The sequence below is a fragment of the Pinus tabuliformis genome, chromosome 2_2 (assembly GCF_031772625.1).
Source record: "Pinus tabuliformis cultivar Carrire ecotype Pingquan chromosome 2_2, CPIR1, whole genome shotgun sequence".
Taxonomy (NCBI): Eukaryota; Viridiplantae; Streptophyta; class Pinopsida; order Pinales; family Pinaceae; genus Pinus; species Pinus tabuliformis.
This window is the reverse complement of record NC_142300.1, coordinates 249,462,421-249,487,039: the sequence shown is the minus strand read 5'-3', so window position 1 is coordinate 249,487,039 and position 24,619 is coordinate 249,462,421. Positions and strand designations below refer to the sequence as shown.

The window sequence follows — 24,619 nt, the reverse complement described above, 5'->3', positions numbered from 1 at the left end:
TGCCACATTGAGGTTTAGCTGGGGGTGTGCAACACTATTTTACTTGCTGGCCGACCTTGACAAATTGTCAAGAAATACAAATAAATTCATATCTCCATGAATACATGTCGGAATCAAATGATCGTTAGATCAATCCTACACCTCTCGACAAGAGGAATCCAAGAAAAATATCAGCTGCCATTAATAAGATGACCCACATGGAGTTTGGCTCTAGTTGCCAATTTTAACACTCCCTCTCAACCAGGGAGAACTCCATCAGCTAATCCATCTGTCTGTTGGTACTATCTCTGCCATCAAATGCACTGCTCGGCTCTGTTGAACTATGAAGAAGAAGAAATGATCGAGAATGTATCATACCATCCTCTACTGACCCGAAGTCAGTCCCAGATAAAAGAGAGTGCCCAATAGCACTCTTATTGACCCGAAGTCAGTCCCAATGAAGAGAGTGTGTCATACCACTCTTACTGACCCAAAGTCAGTTCCAAAAGAGAGTGAGTTATATCACTCTTACTGACCCAAAGTCAGTTCCAATTGATCCCAGATCAATGTCATCCTAGCATAGGGAGTACGGTAGATACACGATGCGTCCATCGGTACTACTATGGTCCCTATCCTCATTTCCCTACTCATTGGCCAGATGAGAGGTACTTCCCATGAGTCCCAGACTGCATGGGTAGGATGTCTCGGCAGGAGAAGGATGAACCACTCATCCTGCCTACATGTCGCCACGAGGTATCACAGGGGAAGGCTGAATCATTCACCCTGTACATAGCGCACCACTAGGGGAGGGCAAGTCACATTATGGTCGCTCGTCGCTCCAATAAGTACCCCAAGCCCCCCGGAGCTCCTAGAGCTCAATGTATGCATCATACAGTACCCTCATAAGAGGGTCTCTCAACGACTCCTAGTCGTTCTCAGAAAGTCAAGAATTTGACCTTTCCCAGGGGCTTCGTCAGAATGTCGGCGACTTGCTCATCTGTCTTAGTATGATGTAGCCTTATTGCTCCTCGCTATACCATATCCCGGATAAAGTGGTACTTGATATCGATGTGCTTGGAGCAATCATGAAATACGAGATTCTCTGATAAACGAATCCCACTCTGGTTGTCGCAGAGGATCACAATAGTATCCAACGTGTGTCCAAATAGCTCACTGAAGAGCTTCCTCAACTAGACAGCCTCACAGGAGGCCATACTCGCAGCAATGTACTCTGCCCAGTGTTGCAGGAATCGCCCCCCCCCCCCGGATCCGAGGCCGGAATCGCGTCCCGTACGGAAGCGTTCCGGAACCTCTCCCCGAAGCGCGATTCCGTTAAAAAAAAACGATTCCTGGAATATTGGAAGCGGCTGCCCGGATCCGCGCTTCGGAGGGCGCTTCTGGCCTCCGGAAGCGCAACGCTTCAGGCCCGGAAGCGCACGCTTCACGAGGCCCGGAAGCGCGCTTCCTCTCTCCTCCGCGCGGGCAGCATGTTACTTGGTTTTTTTTTTTAATTTTTTAAAAAAGTTCACTTAAGTTAGCATGAGGGGGTGGGTTAGGGTGAGGTTAGGGTTAGTTTAGGGTGAGTTTAGAAAAGAATAAAGCCCCCATTCTCTTCTCATTTTCTCACTTTGAGTTTATGAGAGTTGGAGAAGAGAAGAGAGGAGAGGAGAAGAGAAGAGAGGAAAGGAGAGGAGAAGAGAGGAGAGCTTGGAGGAGTGAAGAAGGAGGAGCTAGGAGAAGGAGGAGGAGCTTGGAGCAAGAGCTTGGAGGACTTCATCTACAAGAGCTAAAGAGGTAAGTTCAAACCCCAAACTCCCTTGTTTTTTTGAAAAAAAAATTGTATTTTTCTCCTCCCTCTCCTACTCTTTCCCATTGTTTCTACTTGCTCTTTTATTTACAGGTTGTCCACCACCTATATCCATATTCCAAGATGGTGTTCTTTTGGCTTCTATGTATCATTCCACTCTTGGTTTTAATGATGGCAAGGGTGAGGAATAGAGGGGAAGAGGAAGGGGATGAACTTGGTGACCCAATGTATGATGAGGAGGAAGGGTTTGAAGAGGAAGGGGATGAACTTGAAGGGGACACTGAAGCACAAGATGGGAAAGGTACAACAACACCCTTGTGGAACTATGTGACCAAACTTGATGGGGGAAAGGGTGGTGGATCTTACAAATGGATGTGCCCTCATGATTGTCATGGAGGAAAACCATATTGTGGTTCATATACCCGTCTGAGGAGGCATCTTTGTGGGGTGCTGGATAGTGATGAAAAAAAGGGTTTTGTGGGGGTACAAATTTGCCCAAAAATTTCAGCTGAACAAAGAACAAAATACATCCAAATAGAGATGGCTGCACAACAAAAAAACAAGAAACAAAAAACTCATTCTGAATCAAGTGCAACCTCTAAATTTGGTAGTTGCCCATCTCCTCATGGTACTTTTGCAACCTCTGGAGGTAGAAAAACAATAGGGGATTTCCTTAATGTTTCTGGGAGGGATGATGTGGATGGAAAGATAGTCCGTTTTCTTTGTGCTTGCGGTGTACCATTCAATGTGCTTCGCTCTCCCTATTGGCATGAAATGGTAAAGGCCATCAATGAAGCCCCAAAAGGATACAAGGCCCCCAACTATGAGAAAGCTAGAACAGTGTTATTAGAAAGAGAAAAAGCTAAGGTTCAAAGAGCTTTGACATGTTTTACACATGAGTGGGTGGATTCTGGGGTATCCATTGTATCAGATGGGTGGACAAATATTAGAAACCAACATTTGATAAATGTTCTTGGTGTTTCTTCTAGTGGTGCAGTATTTATTGCATCTCATGACTCCTCCTCCATCAGTGCAACTGCACAAAACATTGCAGATCTCCTATTGAAATCAATCAAAGATGTTGGTCCGAATAATGTGGTTCAAGTGATCACAGATAATGCAGCAAATTGTAAGTTAGCAGGAAAAATTATTGAGCGTACTCATCCACACATCTTTTGGTCTGGGTGCCTGGTTCACACATTGAACCTTTTGATGCATGATATTGTGAAACACAAAGATTGTGGGTGGATTGCTGAGGTTTACAGGAAAGGGAAGCAGCTCATTAAATTCATCACAGGGCATACAAGGGTAAACTACTTCTATGGCACTTACTCCAAGTTGCAATTGCTTAAAATTGCAAAGACAAGATTTGCTAGTTATTACCTCACCTTTAGGCGGCTAGTGAGGGTGAGACAAGCTTTAACTAATCTGGTGTGTGCTGAAACATGGGATGAAATTAACAATGACACAGATGGTGCTAATGAAGTCAAGGACACTGTTCTTGACAGTTACTTTTGGTCACAGGTTAAATATGTTTTGCAATTCACCAAACCAATTTATTACATGATCAAGTTTGCAGATTCAGATCGACCAGTAATTGGGGAGGTGTATGAGCAAATGGATAGCATGTTGGGGCAGATTAAAGACATTGTTGAGCTTAGAGATACCACCTTGTACAATTATATTCGTGAAGAGGTGGAAAACCGATGGGATATGCTAAATGTTCCATTGCATGCATTAGCATATGTTTTGACACCTAAATACTATCATCCATCATGGCTTTCAAAACCAGCACCTGGGGGGGGAAGCAGGAAAAAACCACACCAAGATAAAGAGGTTCACGAAAAATATATGGCTGCATTGAGTAGATTAATCCCCGATAATGAGGAGGCTGCATTGGTACGGAGACAGGTGAGCAACTATACGAGCAACACTGGTCCATTTGGGAGCATGCATGCAATTCAAGATCGAGAGCATTTTTCTGCTCTTGAGTGGTGGAACATGCATGGAGGGCCTACTCCACTTCTACAGAGTTTGGCATTGCGGGTGCTATCACAGGTGGTAAACACTTCTTCTGCAGAGAGGTGTTGGAGCTCTTATTCTTTCATCCACAGTGTTAAAAGGAACAGGTTGAATTTAGACCGGGCAGAGAGCTTGGTTTATGTTCATTACAACTTGCGATTGTTGTCCCATTACTGTGAAGATGCAAAGTCTAATAAAGACTTGTTGACTTGGGACAAGAATCCAGAGGAGCCCAATTTGGAGGATGGAGTGTTGCGACTAGAGCAATTAGAGGATTCTCTTATCCAGGTATGTCCATTGTGGTATGAATTTTCCAATTTTCCCTTATAAAGCATTTCTCTAATTCATGTTTTTAATTTTTTTGTTAACTAGTGTTTTTTTTTTGCATGAATTTTTTGAGCGATTCTAGGATGATGACACGGGTGTTGATATGCCAACACCCCCATCTGGTCCCTTGGTTTCTAGGTTCCATGGTTCAACACCAACGGCAGGGGGTTCTTCTTCATCAGTTCCAGTGCCACGACTTACACAGGGACCATCTTCTTCATTGCCACCACGTGGAGGCCCGCCATCACGTTCTATTCGTGGTGGAAGGAGGAGAGATTAGTAGATATATTCACAATCTACTTCTTTTTGTCATAGATTACTCATTAGACTTGTAGACTTGTGAATTTGAATTTTGAACCTTTTTGGCTTGGCGGTGACCAAGTGACATATTTTGTAAACATTATTATTTGAATTTTGGACATGACAAATGTTGACAGTTGCTCACTTGCTAGATAAATCATAATATGCTCTATGTTTTATGTTTTATAATATGCTTAAATGTTTTATGTTTTATAATATGCTTAAAAATTTGATGTATGTCTGTAATAGCTAGAATATAGATGATTGTTGTACATACTAGTAACTACAATGGAATCATGGATGCCATATCTATCTTGATTTATGCAAAAATATGCATGTTTTCATGTCTTCTACAATTAATTTGGTATTTGGGATGTTTGTTTTGAGTATAAATGCAAAAAAATATAAAAATATATATATATATATAGCAGACGCTTCCGCGGACGCTTCGCTTCCTAGATTTTTGGAAAATGACGCTTCCGCTTCTGCGCTTCCGCTTCGCTCCCGCTTCGTGCAACATTGACTCTGCCTCAGCGGTGCTCAAAGCCACCGACTTCTGCTTTTTGCTCATCCAGGATATCGAGGCAGAACCCAAAGAGAAACAACACCCGAAAGTGCTCTTTCGGTCCACCACACTGCCTGCCCAATCAACATTGAATATCCATGTAGCCTTACATCTCTGGTAGTGTATCTCAACCCATGAGTGATTGTGCCCCTAAGATATCTCAGAAGATTCTTGGCACCAATCCAATGTGAGTGATGAGGCTCAACCATATATTGGCTCAACGCGTTGACTGCAAAACGAGAGTTCACCAAGAACATCAATGCTCCTATGAGTTGACGATACTCAGAAGCATTACCCAATACAGGTCCGGCAACACTACTGCATAACTTCTTGAAGTTAAGCTCCATCGGGGTAGTCACGGGCTTGCAGTCCACCATACCAAATCTCTCCAATATCTTCACCACGTATTTTCCTTGAGATAGGAAAATTTCTCTTGGCTTTTGCCAAACCTCCAGCCCTAGGAAATAGTGCATCAGTCCTAGGTCCTTCATCTCAAATTCAGAAGCCAACTCCCTCTTACATTTGTGAATGAGAGGGTCTGCACCTGTCAGAAAGAGGTCGTCAACATACAACACCAGTATGAGAGGCTTATCATCTTCAACCTTAAAGTAAAGGTTTGGATCGACTTCACTCTCAGTGAATTCCAACTTCACTCTCAGTGAATTCCAACTTCATCAAGTAGCTATCGATCCTCTCATACCATGCTCGGGGTGCTTGCTTCAGCCCATAAAGAGCTTTCTTCAACTTGCATACGTGAGATTCCCGATTATGAATCTCAAACCCCCCGGGTTGTTCCACATAGACTTCCTCTTTAATCGAACCATGCAAGAACACGGTCTTGACATCTGTCTGATGTAGGTTCCATCCTTGCGAAGCGGTAAGTGCTACGATCGACCGGATGGTGGTGTATCGGGCAACAGGTGCAAATATCTCATCATAATCTACACCTTCCTTTTAAGAGAAGCCTCGAGCAACAAAGCGAGCCTTATACTTTTCAGCACTCCCATCAGCTCCATGCTTGATTTTGTAAAGCTACTTCGAAGTGACAATTGTTTTGTCTTGGGGTCTAGGGACCACATCCTAGACATCATTCTTCATGATAGACTCATATTCCTCATTCATAGCAGTCTTCCATACTTGATGCTTCACGGCTTCCTCGAACGATGAAGGTTCATTTTGAATGATGGTGCTCATAATGGTCAAGTATCCCTGATACCTGGTCGACTTCTTACTTTCACGGAAAGTCCCTCTGGGTGCAATATGTCCTTCAGCATCATCAAGTGACCCCCTAAGCCATGAGGGTCTCTTCCTAGAAGAGGAAGGTTCTTGCGGAGGGGGATCAATAGGACCCATAGGTTCTTCCACATTGGGCAATGTCTCATCTTCCTTCTCATCCGCTTCCTAGTATCAACTTCTTTATCTTTCCTTAGAATAGGAAGATTGTCAACCTTGCTAAGAGCCATATCTTTGTCAAAGGTGACATTGTGACTTATCTCGACTTCCCTTTGACCAACCACATAGATTCTATAGCCCATGGAAGTTTCGCTATAGCCCACAAAGATTCCCTTTTTACTAGATGCACCCAATTTGCTTCTTTTCTCTTTCGGCACATGAAAATATACAGGACTTCCAAAAATTCTAAAATGAGAAACATCAGGTTTCTTACTAGTGAACATTTCTTTGAGAGTCTTGGAATCCAACGCTTGATGAGGGCATCAATTTTGAACATATACAACGGTATTCGCAACTTTGGCCCATAGAAACTTTGGAAGCCTTTGATCGTGGAGCATGGAACGAACAACTTCCAAAATCGTATGGTTCTTCCTTTTAGCCACACCATTCTGCTCAGGAGTGTATGGTGTTGTGGTCTCCCTCTTAATGCCAACTTCCTTGCAAAAGTCATGGAACTCATTGGATTCATACTCGGTCCCATTATCAGTCCTTAAGATCTTGATCCTCTTCTCAGTTTGATTCTCGATCAAGGCTTTGAAGTGACAGAACCAAGAGAACACTTCATCCTTCCTTTTCAAGAAGTATATCCAAGTCTTGCGAGAATAATCATCTGTAAAAGTGAGATAATATAGATATCCTCCCAAAGAGTTCACAGGGATCATACCAGATATGTCGGAGTGAACCAACTGCAAAATGTCGGAGGTCTTATTATGGCTTGAGGGGAATGGCCCCCTTTTGAGCTTTCCTTCAGCACATCCCGGACATACACCTTCATGCTCTACTTTAAACTCGGGTATCCTTGTCACCATTTGTCTCACATCGGGTAGAGCCTTATAATGAAGGTGGGCAAACCTTCGGTGCCGTAGTTCAGACTGTAGAGCTGTGTCGCAAGACATGACTCCCAACGGACTTCCTCCAACTTGATAGAAAGAGTCAACCCGAAACCCAAGAGTGAAAGTATCTTTAAAATTCTTTTTCCACACACGTACCTTGCCATCGATGAAGGCCACCTTGTAGCCTTTGTCTTCCATTGCAGAAATGGACACGAGGCTCTTCTTGAGATCAGGTACATATAGGACTTCTTGCAAATGGATCGTGTTACCCTGATTTAATTGAAGAGTAACATTCCCTACACCCTTTACGGGATAGGTGGAATTGTCTCCAAGAATAATCTCCAAGTTTGTTTCCTTCTCTATCAAATTAGAGAGAGTTTCTTTGTAACCAGTGAAGTGCCTTGAGGCACCACTGTCGATAAGCCAATTGCCCAACGAATCCGAAGGAGAGGTAGTGGAGAGGGCCGATACCAGATAATATTCATCTTGCTTATTGTTAACAACATTTGATTCATACTTGGAGTTCCTTGCTTTCTTGGTAGGTTGACCACTTCCTTGATTTCCTGCATTCCTCTTTCCTCTGCCATTGAACCTGCCATTCCTTTGATTGTGGTTGGAGTTGCCTCGGGAGTGATTTTGATCATCATCATGTGATGTGTCCTTTCTATTTCGACACTCCCTCGCGTAGTGGCCAAATTTATTGCAATTGAAGCGTCTTCCCTTCCTTCCACCTTTCAATCTGGTCTTTCCTTTGAAGTGACCTTTAGACCCAGAATTATTTCTCCTTTTGGCATGAGAGGAGAAAGCAATGGGATTGCCTTTGCTTGAAGGCATTTCTTGCTCCACCATCCTTGTCTCTTCTTGAATGCATCTCGCCATCAATTCCTCAAATCCAGGAATTCGATCATTGTTGAGAAGAGTGGTTCTAAATACATACCATTCGGATGGGAGCCCTCCATGCGTAGTGATAGTTAGTTCCCTGTCAGAAATGACTTCTCCAATCGATAGGAGATCATTCTTGATCTTAGTGATCCTTAAGAAGTAGGATTGAATATTCTCGTCATTGCCCTTCTTAATATCCTTCAACTTATTTTTGAGGAACAAAACTTGATTTGCATCACTAACTTTAAACAAGCTTACCAGTGTATCGTAGATCTCCTTGGAGGTGTTCAACTCGGAAATGTAGGCCACCAGATGCTTGTCAATAGAGTCCTGGATGATCTTCTTTGCTTTGACTTCACCCTTGGTGTACTTGTTTCTTGTAGCAGCCGGTGCATTTGATGGAGGCTCCATAATTCTGCCCCTCACGTAATCCAACACTTCCTGCTCTTCCAATGTCAGATCAAGAGACATCTTCCATCCATGATAGTCAGACTTCTCACGGAGCTTGTCTTCGGCAGGGAAGTGTGTTGAGGAACCCATGAAGCCTTTTGACTATTTCCAACCGTCTTCGGTGATTGCTCTTGCTCTTGCTTGGGCTTTGTCTTCACCTCAGCTTTGATACCATGCTAATTTATGGTATGTTCTATGCTTAAGAGCAATTTACTTCAATTTTTCTTATTAGCCCAATATCAATTTCCAGTATGCAATCACATCAACATGATAGTAAAATGCAGATAGAACATAAATGTAAACTACAGAAGACAAGCCAAGACAAGAGACACAAGATGTGGCACCAGCCAGGGACAAACCCCAATTCGGGAAAACCCTTTGATCAATTCTTCTATATTCTTCAATAATTCAGCAGAGAGAGAGAGAGATAGTACAATATCACAAATCTGTGATTTACAACAGCAGTAATGTAACCTTTGAACAACAATGACAAGGCTGATCAGTCAGCTCCCAAATGTCCTCAAGACAACCTAGGAGAACTCGGCCTCCAACAGCAGTAGATAGCAGCCCAAAATAGTCAATGGAAGGAGGTCAAAACAGCAGTCAATGCTACAGCAACACTGCAGCCAGCCCTAACCAGTCAACGCTGTCCCAAAGATGTCCTCCAACAGGTCAATGCAGGCTGTCCAGCAATGCGGCTAGCCTAGGAGAGGCTGCCCACACAAATCCGCAGTCAAGGGAGCCTATACGCTGGTCAACGCAGTCCTTTAGCACCCAAAATGAAGTTGCTGCACCTTCCTGCTTCCTCCTACAGCTGCTGCCCTAACTGCTTCCTCTATCTTCTTCCCACGTGAGAGTCTTCTTCCTCCTTCGCATACCCAAGAGACAAGGAGAGAGAAGAGATGTGGAGATGAGATGAGGGAGTTAATGCCTCAAGGTCTCCTCTACTTATATGCCACGTTGAGGTTTAGCTGGGGGTGTGCAACACTATTTTACTTGCTGGCCGACCTTGACAAATTGTCGAGAAATACAAATAAATTCATATCTCCATGAATACATATCAGAATCGGATGATCGTTAGATTAATCCTACACTTCTAGATGAGAGAAATCCAAGAAAAATATCAGCTGCCATAAATAAGATGACCCACATGGAGTTTGGCCCTAGTTGCCAATTTTAACACACACACTGGGCAGGGGCCCACTGTCACCTTGACCCAAGCCCCCCACTCTTTATGTTCAACAACCTCCTAAATGGCCAAGGGAGGAGTCCCTAAGATAACCCCAAATGATTTCTAACAAGATTAGTGTCGTATATGTGGTCATTTAAAGTGGAGGTGTTAATTTCCCGAAACTGCTTAGCTGTAAAAGATGTTACTGTGCAGTAGAAAACTAAACAATGGAGTTTAGTAGTACGAAAACATAAAAGATATGACGCGTGAACAGTGGATTTTGGTCTACAGAAAATTATCTAACCAAATATGCAATTAGTTTTTGAATTGGACTACTAGTTAGAGAGTCATAGCTCAAAACAACTTGCTTTTCTGTATGTTAGACTGTAAATTCTGCATAAAAATGCAGGGACAACAACCTATTTGGCCCACAACAGTGACCCTACAAGTGCCTAAGCACTTTCAAATTGTAAGTCTAGGAGTGGAGAGGTCTGAGGGTCCAATTTTGAGGCCTTTGGGGCCCCTCCACTCAACCTAAAATGGCTGAAAAAGCTATTTTCCAGCAAATTGGAAGTCACTTTTCAGAATTCTGGGTGAAACCCTCTTATGTAAAATCGCTCAAGAATTTCTAGATGCAGATCTATGCCTTTAATGTGGTTGGAAATTATATAAAATTTACTCTAAACAATGGAAATGGATGAAATTTAAGTACAATAGAATAATTAGAGGAGGTTTTAGTGATAGAATAACTCACTTGGATGGAAAAAACCGCCCTTTTGTTGCAGTTCCCGTCTATAACAGCCAAGATATTTTTCATATCTGCAAGACAAATCAGCTAGATACAAGTGTAAATTATATTACAGATTGTACTTATATCTATCCTTGGTTAGATCTAACAATTTAGTATTTACCCAATTTTCCCTAAGGAAATGGTTGCTAAATAAAATAAATAATTGAAACTAGCAAGCTAATTTATCCTTAACAAAGTACAAAAAACCAGAAGTTTAGGATTTTTTAAAGAAGAGTTGGTTGTTGGGTTATAACTATGTCTTACTTACCTCACTCTTGTGGGAGTGGGAAATTGACACCTTCTTATGTCAATATAGCTTGATAACTCAAGGTAGGGATTGGTCTTGAACATAAATCGCCCCCACTATTGACTTAATATCCTGGATAATTTTCAAACCTACTTAAGAGTGGTCTCTGTCAAAGTGCTGTCTCCAATCTTCAGATCCTGTGTGTGATGAATACAAGACCCTCCAAAATTCGAAGCTCTCCTTCATAATGGTTTGGTTGCTTGGATCGATCCAACTGCAAAACAAATTGACAAAGTGGGGTTGCCCCCTAGTTGCCCCTTCCATGACTATGTAGCCCCTCAATGGCAAGATTACTCCAATAGCATATATCAAGAAAAAAGGTGGAAATAAAAATTGCTCCACACAATGTAAATAGAATAGAAAAAGGTTTGCAAAGAATGAGTTCTTTTATTATGATGGCACCAATCTCAAATGACAACAACAACCTTACAAATGAGGGGAGACTAGCCTTTATAGAAAAAGTTATAACGACTAGAAAATGGCTAGCTAATGGCCAGTTTTGACTATCTTTGAAGAAAATATTTTACTAGTCATCCACAAATTTCCACAAATTAGCTTAAGGTTCCCTTTGCTCATGGTCCATGATGGTCAATAGTAAAAATAGTAGGCTTAGTAGGCTCAACATTCCAAATGTTTAGTCCATGATGAATTTGACTTGGTCCTTGGAGGAGTGCAACTTGATGAAGGAATTCAAATTGGTCATTTAGTGAATTTTTTTTATCTTGCAATGGCTACTTTCCTGGGCGAATGCTCAACTTCCTTATCTATCTTCCTTCTAATGGCTAGTTTACTCATCCCAACAACTAATTTGACCCTTAAAGGCTAGTTCAACTTGAATTTTTCCCTTGAGTAATTCAACTTAGCCAACCTTTTGGTGGATCTTCAATTGTGTTGTTGTTTTAGCAACTATGGAACTTGGGTATTGCTTTGCTGGTCTATATCCATATTGGGTATCTCTTAGATTTTTCATATCCTATAAGGCATTGCCGCATCACACCCTGTATGCCACGTCATCACCTCCCTATGTAGGTTTTCTAACACCCTAGCTAATCTCTGAGATCTGACACATGGGTATTGTTTGTCTATTTGTGTTGATCACTTTTGATGTAATGCATGTTTGATTCTGCCCAATGCTTTGCCTGTTCTGTCGCCTGGAAACCTTATTTGACATATTGACCAACTTTGACCAAAAGCTATAACTAGGCACTGGATGCTCTAATCGAAAAAATTCCATGGGGCATGGAATCCTCTCATCAAACTGCACACTTTGAGACCAAACCGAGTTGCCTTTTTGACCCCTGGGACCACTTTGCATTAGTAACCATGAACTTCCTTGAGAAATGTCAAATGTTGTAAAATGAGATTTCCATGATTTGATAGTTGTTGTGAGGAATACTGCACCAAAGCCAAGGCCACCTATAGACTCAATAGACCCTAACCACGTGGAATGACATAGGTGCTCCTTGTTGTAGGTTGGACTGGCCCATACACCGATGATCACCCCTACAAATGTAGGCTCCCATAAAACCATAAGGGAATAAGAGAGTTCACCTAAGGCCCTCCAATCTTGTTTAGGATGAGAGTAACCCGAAGTTGAACTTCAAGGGACTAGCCATGGTTCGGCCAAGACAACAAAATATAGACTCAATGAGAAAGACACAGGTCTAGTATACCTAATATAGGGTCTCACATGGTTTTTATACCGCTTTTGCCTTGTGACCTTGGGCTTACAATGGTGATGAAAGATGTTGCAAAAGTTTTTATGTACCCCTGCTGACATGCAAGATAACAAGACCTAAGTGCCATTCATCCAGTGTTGATTGTATCCACTAAAGATTACAATTGCTCACTGATTGCTTGCATTCGACAGTGCCTCTATGCCCTCTTGTGACTTGTGCCTGATGGTGCCTCTGCTCCCTTTAGTGATTTGTGCCAACGTGCCATGTGCTCAACAAACATGCATCCAATAGTTGTGTCTAGCATTTTCATGTGTCCGAAGGCACCCTTGCCAACCATTGTAACTCCTTGGGTCCACATGTTGCCTAAGCACCTAAAAAGGACTGCTAAGTTGCAAAGAGGACAACCTACGCCAACTGGTTTTCTAGTTGATGGTAGTATGCATGAGTTGGAGATGGATGATAGTTTTGTTGATTTCTAGGTACACCGTGCACTTTGGTTGAGAAGGAATCACATCTCACACCTTCTATTAAGTAGGAACAAGATTTTTTAGCATATCGACATCCTCCTTATAAAGATCGAGGAGTTCGTCCAAGAGTTGTAAATCTTAGTATGGTAGCAATGATGCTTACAAATCTTTGTGTAAGAGGTCTAAGAGGAATAATTTAGGACTAGTGTTGACCAGTGGGATTGATTGTGGTAGCATTTGAATAGGTGCTTGAGGACTTCATACATGTGTATTGTCGACTAGACAATTGTACAATAGTCTTTATTGCTGTTGATCGTGTTGGAAATGTAACTAGTTTCGGTCTTCATAATTGTTATTGTACTCATTTCAATATGTATATCTTATGTAACAAACAAAAGAAGAAAGAAAGTTATTATTTTAAAGCATGGGTTTCATGCTTCTTATTGATGGTCTTCTAGGTAAAAGCATGTTCTTCATGCTTCTAGGGTTTGTTAGGTCATAGGATTTATTGTCATGAGTCAAGAGAGTCAACATCATGATTATAAGACCCTTTCAAGCAAGATGTAACTTGTAAAATAATTTATTTTGAGTTTAGAAGGTCCTAGAAACCTTAAAACTACAAGTCGGCCTAAAAGAGGGAATTAGACCCCTTGGAATGGCTATATATAGACGCAGATTCGACCTTATTTGGCACTCACTCATACACAGGTTCGATCTCTCAAGAAGAAATCTGATCTGAAGCTGGGAAGCAAGAAGAAAAGAAGAGCGAAGGTCGAGAAGGCAAGAAGAAGGAAGAAAAGTTGTTTTTGGGCTTTATCTCTCTCATACATGCGAAATCTAGGGTTTCTATAGCTTCAAGGAAGGCTGAAATTGCAAGTTCGAATTTTAGAAGATCGAATTGCAGTATCAAGTTGTTGGAAGAGCGAATATTTTGTTTTGACCTCATTGACCTTGGGAGAATCTATCTTGTTCAAAGAAGGATTTCTAGAAGATTTATCTTAGGGTTTCCGCAGCAGCTACAAGGCTAAAGTTGTAGGGTTGAAGCTGGTTGAAGCAGAATCAAGCCTTGTTGATCTGATCTACTTGGAAGGGTTTCTTGGAAGGCTGACTTGGTACTAGGAGGAGGACTTGGTCTAGGGTTTGGGTATTTATTGTCTCAATTGAAGCAAATTCTATAAGAAGAGAAGAGATTTTCCAGGTTTTCCCCTGGCTTGGAGCCTAATTTATGTGTCCATTGTCTTTACTATTGTGCTCTTGATATTTGTTTGATAAAAGTGATCTAATAAAGAAAACATAAGAAGATAAGTAAAGTTCACAAGCAAATATTAAGGTTAAGGAAAATTTGAATTAATAGCTGCCATATTGCATTTTCCAACAGATTGATTGATTGATTAATTGCTGGTATAGTTGTTTTTAGACTTTTTTTTTCAACAATCTTATTGGCATGTTGGCATTTTTTTGCATGTGTGACAATTTTTTATTGGAGGCCTTGTATGTGAGCCTGAGTGATTGTTGTTATCCCTCCCTTGTGTTTAACAAGGAATGTTGTGCATGTTGGGATGTACAAACCCATCTTAATGTTGTTGAGAACCAATTGATGGTTTCTACTATTCGAAGCAACTCAGCAAAGTTGGTCAATGATGAGACGGGGAGAAGAAGTTGAAGAAGAAGAGAATGTGGCTTAGGGACTACTAAGATTAATGATGGATCAAGGAATTGCTTTTCGATACACACTAGGAAATCAAGTGTGTTTTTGAGCAAAGAAAGCTAAGTTTATTTTGTTTTTGATTTTGCACTATTCTTGACAGTTTTATTTGCAAAACCTATTCTTACTGTTTGTGCGTTGGTTCTTGTTGCTCCACCTTTTTATGTGGAGATGTTTGGGAGGTTCAAGTTCTAATGAACTCTCTATTATAAACCTTGTTGGATGTGTTTGCTTCACTACATTTTGAAAAGGATTGGGTGATGTTGTGGAGGTCACTATTTAGTTGTACCTTGGAGTCGTCATTGTTAGGTTGGCTATTAGTGATCCTAACCTGGTTGTGTTCTGGGGGGGAATGCATGATTTGATATCCCCAAATTTTTTATAAGATATGTTGCAGTAATGAGGAACTTTGCATCTCATTAAAGGGTGGTGTTGGGATGGGATAATTTCATCTTCATGGAGCCTTCAAGTTGTGTTCAAGGGTGTGGGAATATTTAATGTAAACCCAAACTGAGGGGTTTGCTAGATAGTTGTGCTGCCTCATTATGGTTAAGCACTTTAGTGGTTGTTGCGGTTATTGCGGTCCTGCACTTTGCCGTCTCAGGGTTAAACACCATTTCTACAATACACAATACAGATATTGTACACATAATGCATCATGTTCTTTGTATTCTTCTTAGGATGATGTGCTTGATTGTCTAAGGGGTTTTGGAACACTACCATTGTACTCGGTTACCACCATGGGCTCATCTGGAAACCCTAACAGTGATGCTCAGATTTTGACAGAATTTTTATAGGACAATGGTAAACTATTCAAAATGATTATCAGTAGATCCTCTTCATACATCTTTCTGTCTACAGATTTCAACTAATCTCTTATATTTGATTTTTAACTGATGGTCTTGTAGAGAATCATGTTCCTCCATTCTTGTTGAAAACAACAAATTCTTTAAGAAAAATGCTCTACCTTTGTTTGGTGTTTCATACATGTTCCTCAACCATCCCAAAATTTTGAAAGTGTCATCTCCATCTTTAATGCAGTGCAGCATCTCAAAAATCATGGGGAGCTTGGTCACATAATGCAGCATGTTCTTTGTATTATTCTTAGGACGATGTGCTTGATTGTCTAAGGGGTTTTTGAACACTACCATTGTACTCAGTTACCACCATGGGCTCATCAGGAAACCCTAACAGTGATGTTCAGATTTTGACAAAATTTTTATAGGGCAATGGTAAACTATTTAAAATGATTATCAGTAGATCCTCTTCATACATCTTTCTGTCTACTGATTTCAACTATTCTCTTATATTTGATTTTTAACTGATGGTCTTGAAGAGAATCATGTTCCTCCATTCTTGTTGCAAACAACAAATTCTTTAAGAAAAATTTTGGGATGGTTGAGGAACATGTATGAAACACCAAACTCATACATGTTCCTCAACCATCTCAAAATTTTGAAAGTGTCATCTCCATCTTTAATGCAGTGCAGCATCTCAAAAATCACGGGGAGCTTGGTCAGCATCGCAGAATCCCAACTTTTTTCATTGTGCTTGGCTTGAGATCCTTTATTTGATTCAGGTTGCAATTCCTTCCCCAACACCATTTGATCCAAACATCTATTCTCGGAAATTGCCATTATTTTTCATTTCCAAGTACTAAAGAATTTCCATTAAAGTTTTGATGTTCTTTCAGCTTGATCTGAAAAGAGGTACAGGTAAGATAGGGCATAAGGTCAATTTTGCATAAAACGGTTGTGGGGTGAAAAAGACAACCAAAGGCCTTCTTCCAAAGATCAATTTGGGAAGAAATAAACTAATGTGGTTGCACATAAAGGACGGAGAATTTTATGTTTTATGGCTAGTGAATAAGGAGTCATTGGGAACACAACATATTGGTACATTGGTTCAGGGATGTCGCAATGTTTTACTAATAAAAAAGATTGGTATGATCAAACTTTGATTTTGTTCTCTTGTGTGATGGAGAAGAATACATAGTTAAAGGAAAGGAAGTATGCATGTTCAGATGAAAAGTTAGAGTTTACTGTCTAGGAATATCATGTTCTGGTTTGCTGAAGAAATATTGGTATACTGATTTTGTAGAGGACAGATCAAACTTTGATTTTGTCATCTTGTGTGATGGAGAAGAATACATAGTTGAAGACAAAGAAGGATGCATGTGCAGATGGAAGGTTAGAGTTTGCTGTCTAGGAATGTCTACAATGTCCCTGGTTTGTTGAAGAATCTATCTTAAGTTAGTCGGATTATGAAACTGGGGTGGTGATATTTCCCCTCAACAGGGTTTAGTCCCCCCCAATAGTGTGTTTTGTCTCCTGACTCTGAGGTTATCATAGCTGTTAAGCCTGATAGGGTGTAGCATTTGCCATAGAGTGAAATTGTATCCTGGCTCTTGAAAGGTGCTTGGTGCTAGACTCTTCAGCATTAAGGTAACATCGTTGATGGATACCATGGTTCTTTTGGTTCCATCGGTTCTCATTTTTAATTTTTTGAACATGGCTACCATGGTTGTAAATTGTTAGTGTTTTGTTTATTTACAATAACAAAAGCTATTGCAGGTATTGAAATTAGTCCTTATTGAACAAGGGAAAAAACTGTTGACCTTTTTCGATTCTTTGTTCTCTGGCATGTATATAATGTACTTTGACAACAACTTGAAAACTCCTTGAGAGTGTACAGCTTTTATTTGGGGTGATGTCATTAACAAAAATATAGCTATAAAATTAAACTAGTGTGATATTTGGGGTTTGGGCAAAACTAAGATTGCTGCCATGTGGGCATATGTCGCAGTTGAGTAGAGTGGTGTAGGAGAATTGTAAAGTGTAGGTTCAGGTGGGTTTGGGGCTGAGTCCGACCTTAATCTAGATGCCTGGAAAAATAATGTGATCTTCACAGAATTTAGACCTAGAATTTTGCAATTGATCTATAGTCTAGAATCTACAGTGAGAATTTGCTATTAAGGGTCAGGTCTCTATAAATCCTGCTGTAATATTGATTTGGTATAACTAATCGAGATCCCCATTGAAATCAATTTTTAATTAATGTGGCAATTGGTAAGATTTGGTAGCTCCATTTAACTACTGTAATAGCATTGAATCTGCTGAAGTATATTTGTAAAAGTAAGAATAATATAATTTTTTATGGTGGAAATGGTCTACTAATATGGTTGAAACCATGGCTTTATTTTCAGGAAGATGCAGGTCGGCTTCAATTCGTGTGTTTCGGTAATGATGGAATTGATCAACACATGATCTGGTTTTTCTTTACCCACTTCAACTTCTTCAAGTGTTCAGTGGCTTTTTTAAATTTGGGTCTCTCTTACCCCTTTCTATGATACCATGACTTATTTTCTGATTACAAACATAAAACTGATGGATTGCAATAATGGTCATTTGTGGCAGATAGTTACACAATTCAGTTGTTTCTTTGAAAATGCCTTGAGTGCTATCTAAGAAACTGTATTGTCACTTATACAGGCTTATTGGATTAAAGAATATATTTGCAAGGCAACTTCCAAACATGCCAAAAGAGTATATTGTCAGACTTGTAATGGACAGGTATTCTCTCTTGATGCTTTCTGAGATGAAACTGAAATATTGGTAGATTGTTAAGCCATTGCCAAATTATGTCAGGCATTTCTTTGACTGTCTGATGGAATTAGGCAGTTTGAACAATTAGAAATACAAACAATCCCGCTCTTTAATTACTGTTTATCTGATGAATAAGTCTATATCTAAATCACAATTGCATCCCTGTTCACAAGTAATCTAGACATGAAAGATTTGATTGGCTATTAAGAACATGTGATTCCTTCTGTTCATTAAAGAACTAAGCACAAGGGGAATGTGAATAATGATTGTCTTCTTCTGACTGATTCTGGTAAGTCTTGCTACGGTGGTACTCTAGAAGGTACAGCTTGTGTACTTTCATAGTTGCTTTAGTTAGTTTATTTTGGTTGGGTTGTTTGCTGTTTATCAATTTTCATTGAATATATATTAACTGTCTGTAAGGCCTCAGTTGCCTGGAAAAAGCGTGCCTTGTTTAGGCCAGTCCTGTTTTCATCTGTAATTATGTCTCATACTCATTCTGAAAGTTGCATTTTTTTATAGAATATAGTTCAGCTCCAGCAAGTGCGTTGTTTGGTATGATGGTATCTGAATATGGCCAACAGGAGTCTAACCTTAAATGTTTTGAAATTAGTATATGACAGCTCCCTTTTTGTCATTACATTTGACATATTTCTTTCTATCGACTTACTGTTAACATTCTGTCATAAGCTTTTCTTAATAATCCTAATGTAACTATAATAACTTTGCATATTTTGGAGCATGTATGCTCAAGTTTAAATTTAACTTTACCAACTGGAATTAGAATGAATAAGTATATGTATATAAAAGTGAATTACATTGAATGGACCCCAGATGCAAATATAGCCCAAGGGGGTGTGTTTGTGCCTTTTTAATTGAAAGGTTGTGTCTTTTTATTTATTTATATTATGTTATTTATTTATCTTTATTAATTGTTTTTTTATAAGAAATATCTTTGTATTCCACACGGGGAACGTACATGTTTCAGTCCTCAAGGGACTATTCAGACAACAAGGCTCAAAGCCATTCCAAGAAATACTCATAATGAGCTCAACATGTCACATGCAGGAATTGAACCTGGGTGGGAACGATAACAACATTTCTCACAACCACTTGAGCTAAACCCAATTGACATCTTTATTAATTGTTTATTGATATTTATTATTATATTTATTTATTATCTTTCTTTATTTTATGCATATAACTTTGCCTTCACCTTTAGAATCGTTTTGTCCTCAAAGCAAGGGTAACGAGGGATATTGTTGGCATAATTTTTTTGTTTCCCATGACAAATATTCTTATGGAAGGTTTTTGCATTTAATTCAGGGACTCATGGGTTGAACCTTCTTAATTTGATCTTGGTGATTTGGACTTGGCTCCATTTGTATCTGCATCATTACATGAGATCTGCTCTCTCGTCTGACCCTTAGAACACAATGGCCCCTTGCTTCCATTATCCTTAGATTTAGGGGCATGTGAATTCCATAATTATCTACTAGCATTGAGAATATAGCATGGACAGGAACGTTCGCATAGGTTTAGTGTGAACATGCGAGAAGCAGTTCAAGATAATTTCAAAAAGTACTTCTATTTTGTAATTCACTTTAGTAAAAAAAAGTGAATGTCTAATATTTAGCAGTTGAGTTTAAAAATATTTTCTGCATGATGATATCATCAGGAAACTATAAATGGAAGTGGGGAAAAAGAAAAAGAAAAAGAGGCATCTTTGACTCATGCAGTCCTATCATTTTTGGAAGTCATATCTGGGTTTTCTATTTGTTATGGTTGTTGCTAGTTCTTAATCTGAAGCATTTCATACTTATTCATATGCTGCTAACCCTGCTGTTGAATGTGGCTTGTATGGGCTAATGCAATTTGTTGTAGTGTTAGTGTGTGGATGGGGGTCGGGGGGGCATGTGAAGCCGATATCTTGTAGGGCCCATACATGAAGGCTTGGTGCTGGATGAATCACATCCCATGGGTCACTCACATGTGCCCACACCCTAGGGACATAGGGGAAGCATAGAAATCAATATTATTATTCTTTACCTTCAGAGCTCCCGAGTCCCAAGTGTAGGTCTCCCAAACAAACTCACGTGCCATATGGATAACTGCAGATTGTAAAGGAAGGAATGAACAAGTGATATAGATCAATTCTCTATTGCTATGTATGGACATTGGTCTTCGACCATTTGTGTATGTGTTTTGGGAAATAGATATGGAAGAGTACTGGATTCAAAAGAACAAAAAAGTCAATTAGGGGTATATTCTTTGTTAATCTAGGTTGTCATTGATGTCAATATAGCAGTGTTTATGATGGCAAATTCTTTGATACATGATTGCCCATTGATGCCCATTGATCATAATGCTCATATCGAATATGATGAGATGGAGGACCCAAGTGGATTCAACAGCAAATGACGCGTCAATTGAACAACAAATGATGCAGGAGGTCAATTGAACAACAAATGACGCAGGAGGTCAATTGAATAGTAATTGAACAACAAATGATGCAGGAGGTCAATTGAACAACAATTGAACAACAAATGACGCAGGAGGTCAAGTGAACAGCAAATGATGCAGTAGATGCAGTAGAGCAACAACGATAATAGAGGAGTAAAGAAGAAAGCTATCGGAAGAGCGGGGGTAGGAAAGTACGGACTTCCTTGATCGTGGCTGAAGTCCCGCACTCAATCTTAGTCGTCGATCTCATAGTCAACCCTTAGATCATGGTCAATTGCGGGGGTTAAGGCTATTGTTAATCCATGTGCCTGTCGAAGTCCCACAAACCGTCGATTGCGATGAGCTGCGAACCCGACTGCTCCAATAGAACACACTTTATTGTTATATCACATCCACCATATCGGTACTGCCGCATCAGAAGTTATGTAATGCAAAGGGATGTCACATTGAAAATTTGTGATTGCGATATATATATACGGACCCACGGGACCATTACAATACCCTGTAATACAAAATTGCATCTGCCACATAGCAAGTCTCTTTAAAGCCTTGTCACATTGAAATCTGCTGATTGTGATATGTACTGCAGATCCGATTATTTTATGGTAACAACTCCATAGAAATATCGCATCCGTCGCATATCGCAAGTCTTGAAGAGATGTAACGATGGAAAACCGTCGATTGCGATAAGGTTGTGGACTCGACGGGTTTATTAACAACTGCTTAAGATCGTATCACATCCGCTCTGTTGATAGTGGTGGAATCACTATGTTATGCAAACCTCCGAAAGTTGCGATTGCGGGATTAAAGGAATGACGTGGCACGTGGGATCTCCAATATGGGTATAACCTCTCTTGTGATGCGATTTCCATGAATAATTAAGTCTATGGATGAAAGGGCCTCTCTGATATAATTCTAATATGCAACATCTATTGTAATTCGACCTCTCTTCCAAATGAATGTGTCTTTGGAGTATTGGTGAACTCGAAGAGACATAGGAAACCGAAGATCGAGAAGTTGAAGGTCGAGAAGCCAAAAGGTCGAGCGAGCGCAGAGGAAGCCAAAGATCAAGTGAGCGAAAAAGGAAGCCAAAGGTTAGGCGTATCAGGCATCTATAACAGAGAACAAGAAAAGGTTCACATGGAACGAACTGGAAGAAACAGAGAAAGCTGCAGGTCCAACAAGACAGAAGGAAGCCGAAGGTCCAGCAAGACAGAAGGAAGCCAAAGGTCCAGCAGGACAAAAGGAAGCCGAAGGTCACAGGAGGAAGAAGGAAGCTGAAAGGGCCAACGGAAGACGAAGATCTGTTTGACCTCGAACCAACCAAGTAAGTTTTTATCAGTCATCAATTGAAGGGAGCAGTAGAAAACACCAACGTTGAAGCATTTGTGAGTTTGTCCCTTGGAAGTAAGATACCGCAACAGTCACTCCTGAAGCATTTACCGTGATAGTGAGAACAGAGGCTTGAAACAGAGAGTTGTTTTTGTGCAGAGCTTAGTGCAGTTCACTGTAGACACATTGAAGTTGTGTGAAGACTATTGTAGATCATGATGGCTATTTGAAATCATCATGAGGTAACTTTGCAGACTCTGTGTGGGCAATATGAAGAGTTGTGAAGACTCCTTCATATGAAGACAGGTTGTCATTGATGATGTAGCATGGAGACTACAGTGAAGCTGTAGATTGACAAAATTCAGTGAAGAAGATTTTGGGAGCAGAGAATTACTATCAAACATATCTAGACAAAATATAGCAGTGGGTTGGAGCCTAGAGGGTTGGTGCCCTGAAGGTTGGAGCCTCAAACAAACAAGGTTTGTGCCTTGACAAGATAGTGTTGGTGCCCCAGAGGTTGGAGCCTCACAAAAGACCAAGTTGGTGCTTGGCAACAGATTGGAGCCTTATATATATTGTATCTGATTTATTGTAAAGATTATATTAATAAAAGCATTTATTCCTATTGTTCATTTTGTGTTCTAAATATAAATGAGTTAACTGGTAAAAATAACAATTGAAAAGGAATACTAATTCACCCCCACCCTCTCAGTATTTCCAACATTCTTTTGGGTGGAGCAAATAGATGGCTAGATGAGATGTATGGATTGGAAAACAATAAGAATTTTGCATTCGTCTTGTTTAGATCTTATCGCTTTTGTGCCCTTTGTTGATGGAAGGGTTGGAATTGAAGGTGTTCGTTTCCTTGTTTGCAAGAGCCAATCTAATTCTAGGTCCAACACATCTTGCATTGGGCACACTATAGAGTACGCTGACTTACTTTCCTTAGTCATTTAGGTTTTCTATTTCGCAAGTATCACTCTTGCATTCTTTTTGGGATAGGCAGATAATCTAACCAATATTGTGACCTTTTCTACACATCAATTGGGTATGCAAGAAATCCAACTAGTGTCACATCACCAAGGCTGACCTTTTTCAATGATCCTCGGGTAGAGAATCAAGCTGAAGTTGCAACCACTTGATTGGCATTAGACCATCACATATATTAGAAGGTGATTTATGCTTGGGTTGGGTGGGCATCGTAGTCGAGGTCACATTGGGTGGTGTGAGTGAAAATAATGATCCATACAACTAGGCATTGATACCATGACTAGTATATTTAACTTGAAGCCCACACTTATATATGGTGGCATTGATGTGGTGCTGCATGCATCAATGATGGTAGTATCTATTCATGACATGAAGGAGGAACATGTCGATTCATAACTGTCTTAATGTTCATGCTACTTTGTTTTTGTTGGCATAGTTGGTATGCTTTTGGATTTGTCCAAATTGTATCTCATGCATGACTTAGACCAGGAATAATCTTAAAAATAGATTCTCTACTAAAAGTATAAAAATAGGGCAAGGTATGGGCTCTGAGATGCTTGAATCATTAAGCAGGTTGAGTCTAAAATTGTTTCTCATGCATGGCTTAGACTGGGAGTAATCTTAAAAGTAAATTCTCCACTCAAAGTATAAGGAAAAGGCAAGGTAGAGGCTTGAGACACGTAAATCATTGAGCAGGTTGAATAATGGAGAGGAAGAGAGAGCAGGCAGCTTGGAAAGAGACATTTCCAGTAGTATGCAGTCTTGTACAGTAGTTCTATACAATTGTATGGACAATTTGTATCGCTGTTTGTGTAGTTTGTACTGATAGGCTGTACATTCACATAATAGTTCCTTTTTTTAGTTCAAGATGTTTTTGGTATTCATGCAGTACATGTGGAGGTTTCCTTGTAAGCTTTTCAAAGGAATGAAAAACTGATTTGAAGGAGTAATTGTTGATTGGAGTAGAGAAGTGTTCTGCCTAAGTGCTAAGACTAGCAGAAGAACACAGAAAACTGCCACTTTAGCAGAAGATTTATTTAACTTATGATTTAATCTTAGCCATTGATCATGATTTAATCTCAGCTGTTGGGAAGGAGATTAGGGTTGAGATTGAATTATAAGAAGAGATAGAGCGATTTGTGGCAAGTTAGTTGAGCACAAGCAAGTGTGAGAGAGTAGCGAAGGAAGAGCGAGAGTTTCAGCAGATCACAGAACTCAGTATCCGAGCAGAAGAAATCAAGTGAGGGCCAAGCCTTTACAGCCCAATGCCAAGGCCCATGTAGGAGACAGGAAGTGCGCTTATTGGTAGCATGTCTGCGGCCTACTGGAGGCTCCTATTGTGGCCTAATAGTGGCCTAATCTGCGGCCTAATGGAGGCTCCTATTGTGGCCTAATAGTGGCCTAATCTGCGGCCAACTTTGGCATTCTTTGGGCATAAATCTGCAGCCTACTTTGGCATCTTCTGGGCATACATCTGCAGCCTTCTTGGCATCCTC

The 24,619-nt window shown here is 40.2% G+C and overlaps 1 protein-coding gene across 5 annotated transcripts in view; it reads left to right on the top strand.

Moving 5' to 3' along the window:
* LOC149192225 (histone acetyltransferase GCN5-like) overlaps positions 1-24,619 on the top strand; it is a 427,304-nt gene that overhangs the window by 22,960 nt on the left and 379,725 nt on the right. For all 5 annotated transcript variants that reach the window (XM_089404509.1, XM_089404510.1, XM_089404508.1 and 2 more), the window contains exons 2-3: positions 17,942-18,006; positions 18,228-18,308. In XM_089404509.1, the coding sequence (XP_089260635.1) occupies positions 17,942-18,006; positions 18,228-18,308 (146 nt within the window). The remainder of the gene's footprint in view (positions 1-17,941; positions 18,007-18,227; positions 18,309-24,619) is intronic.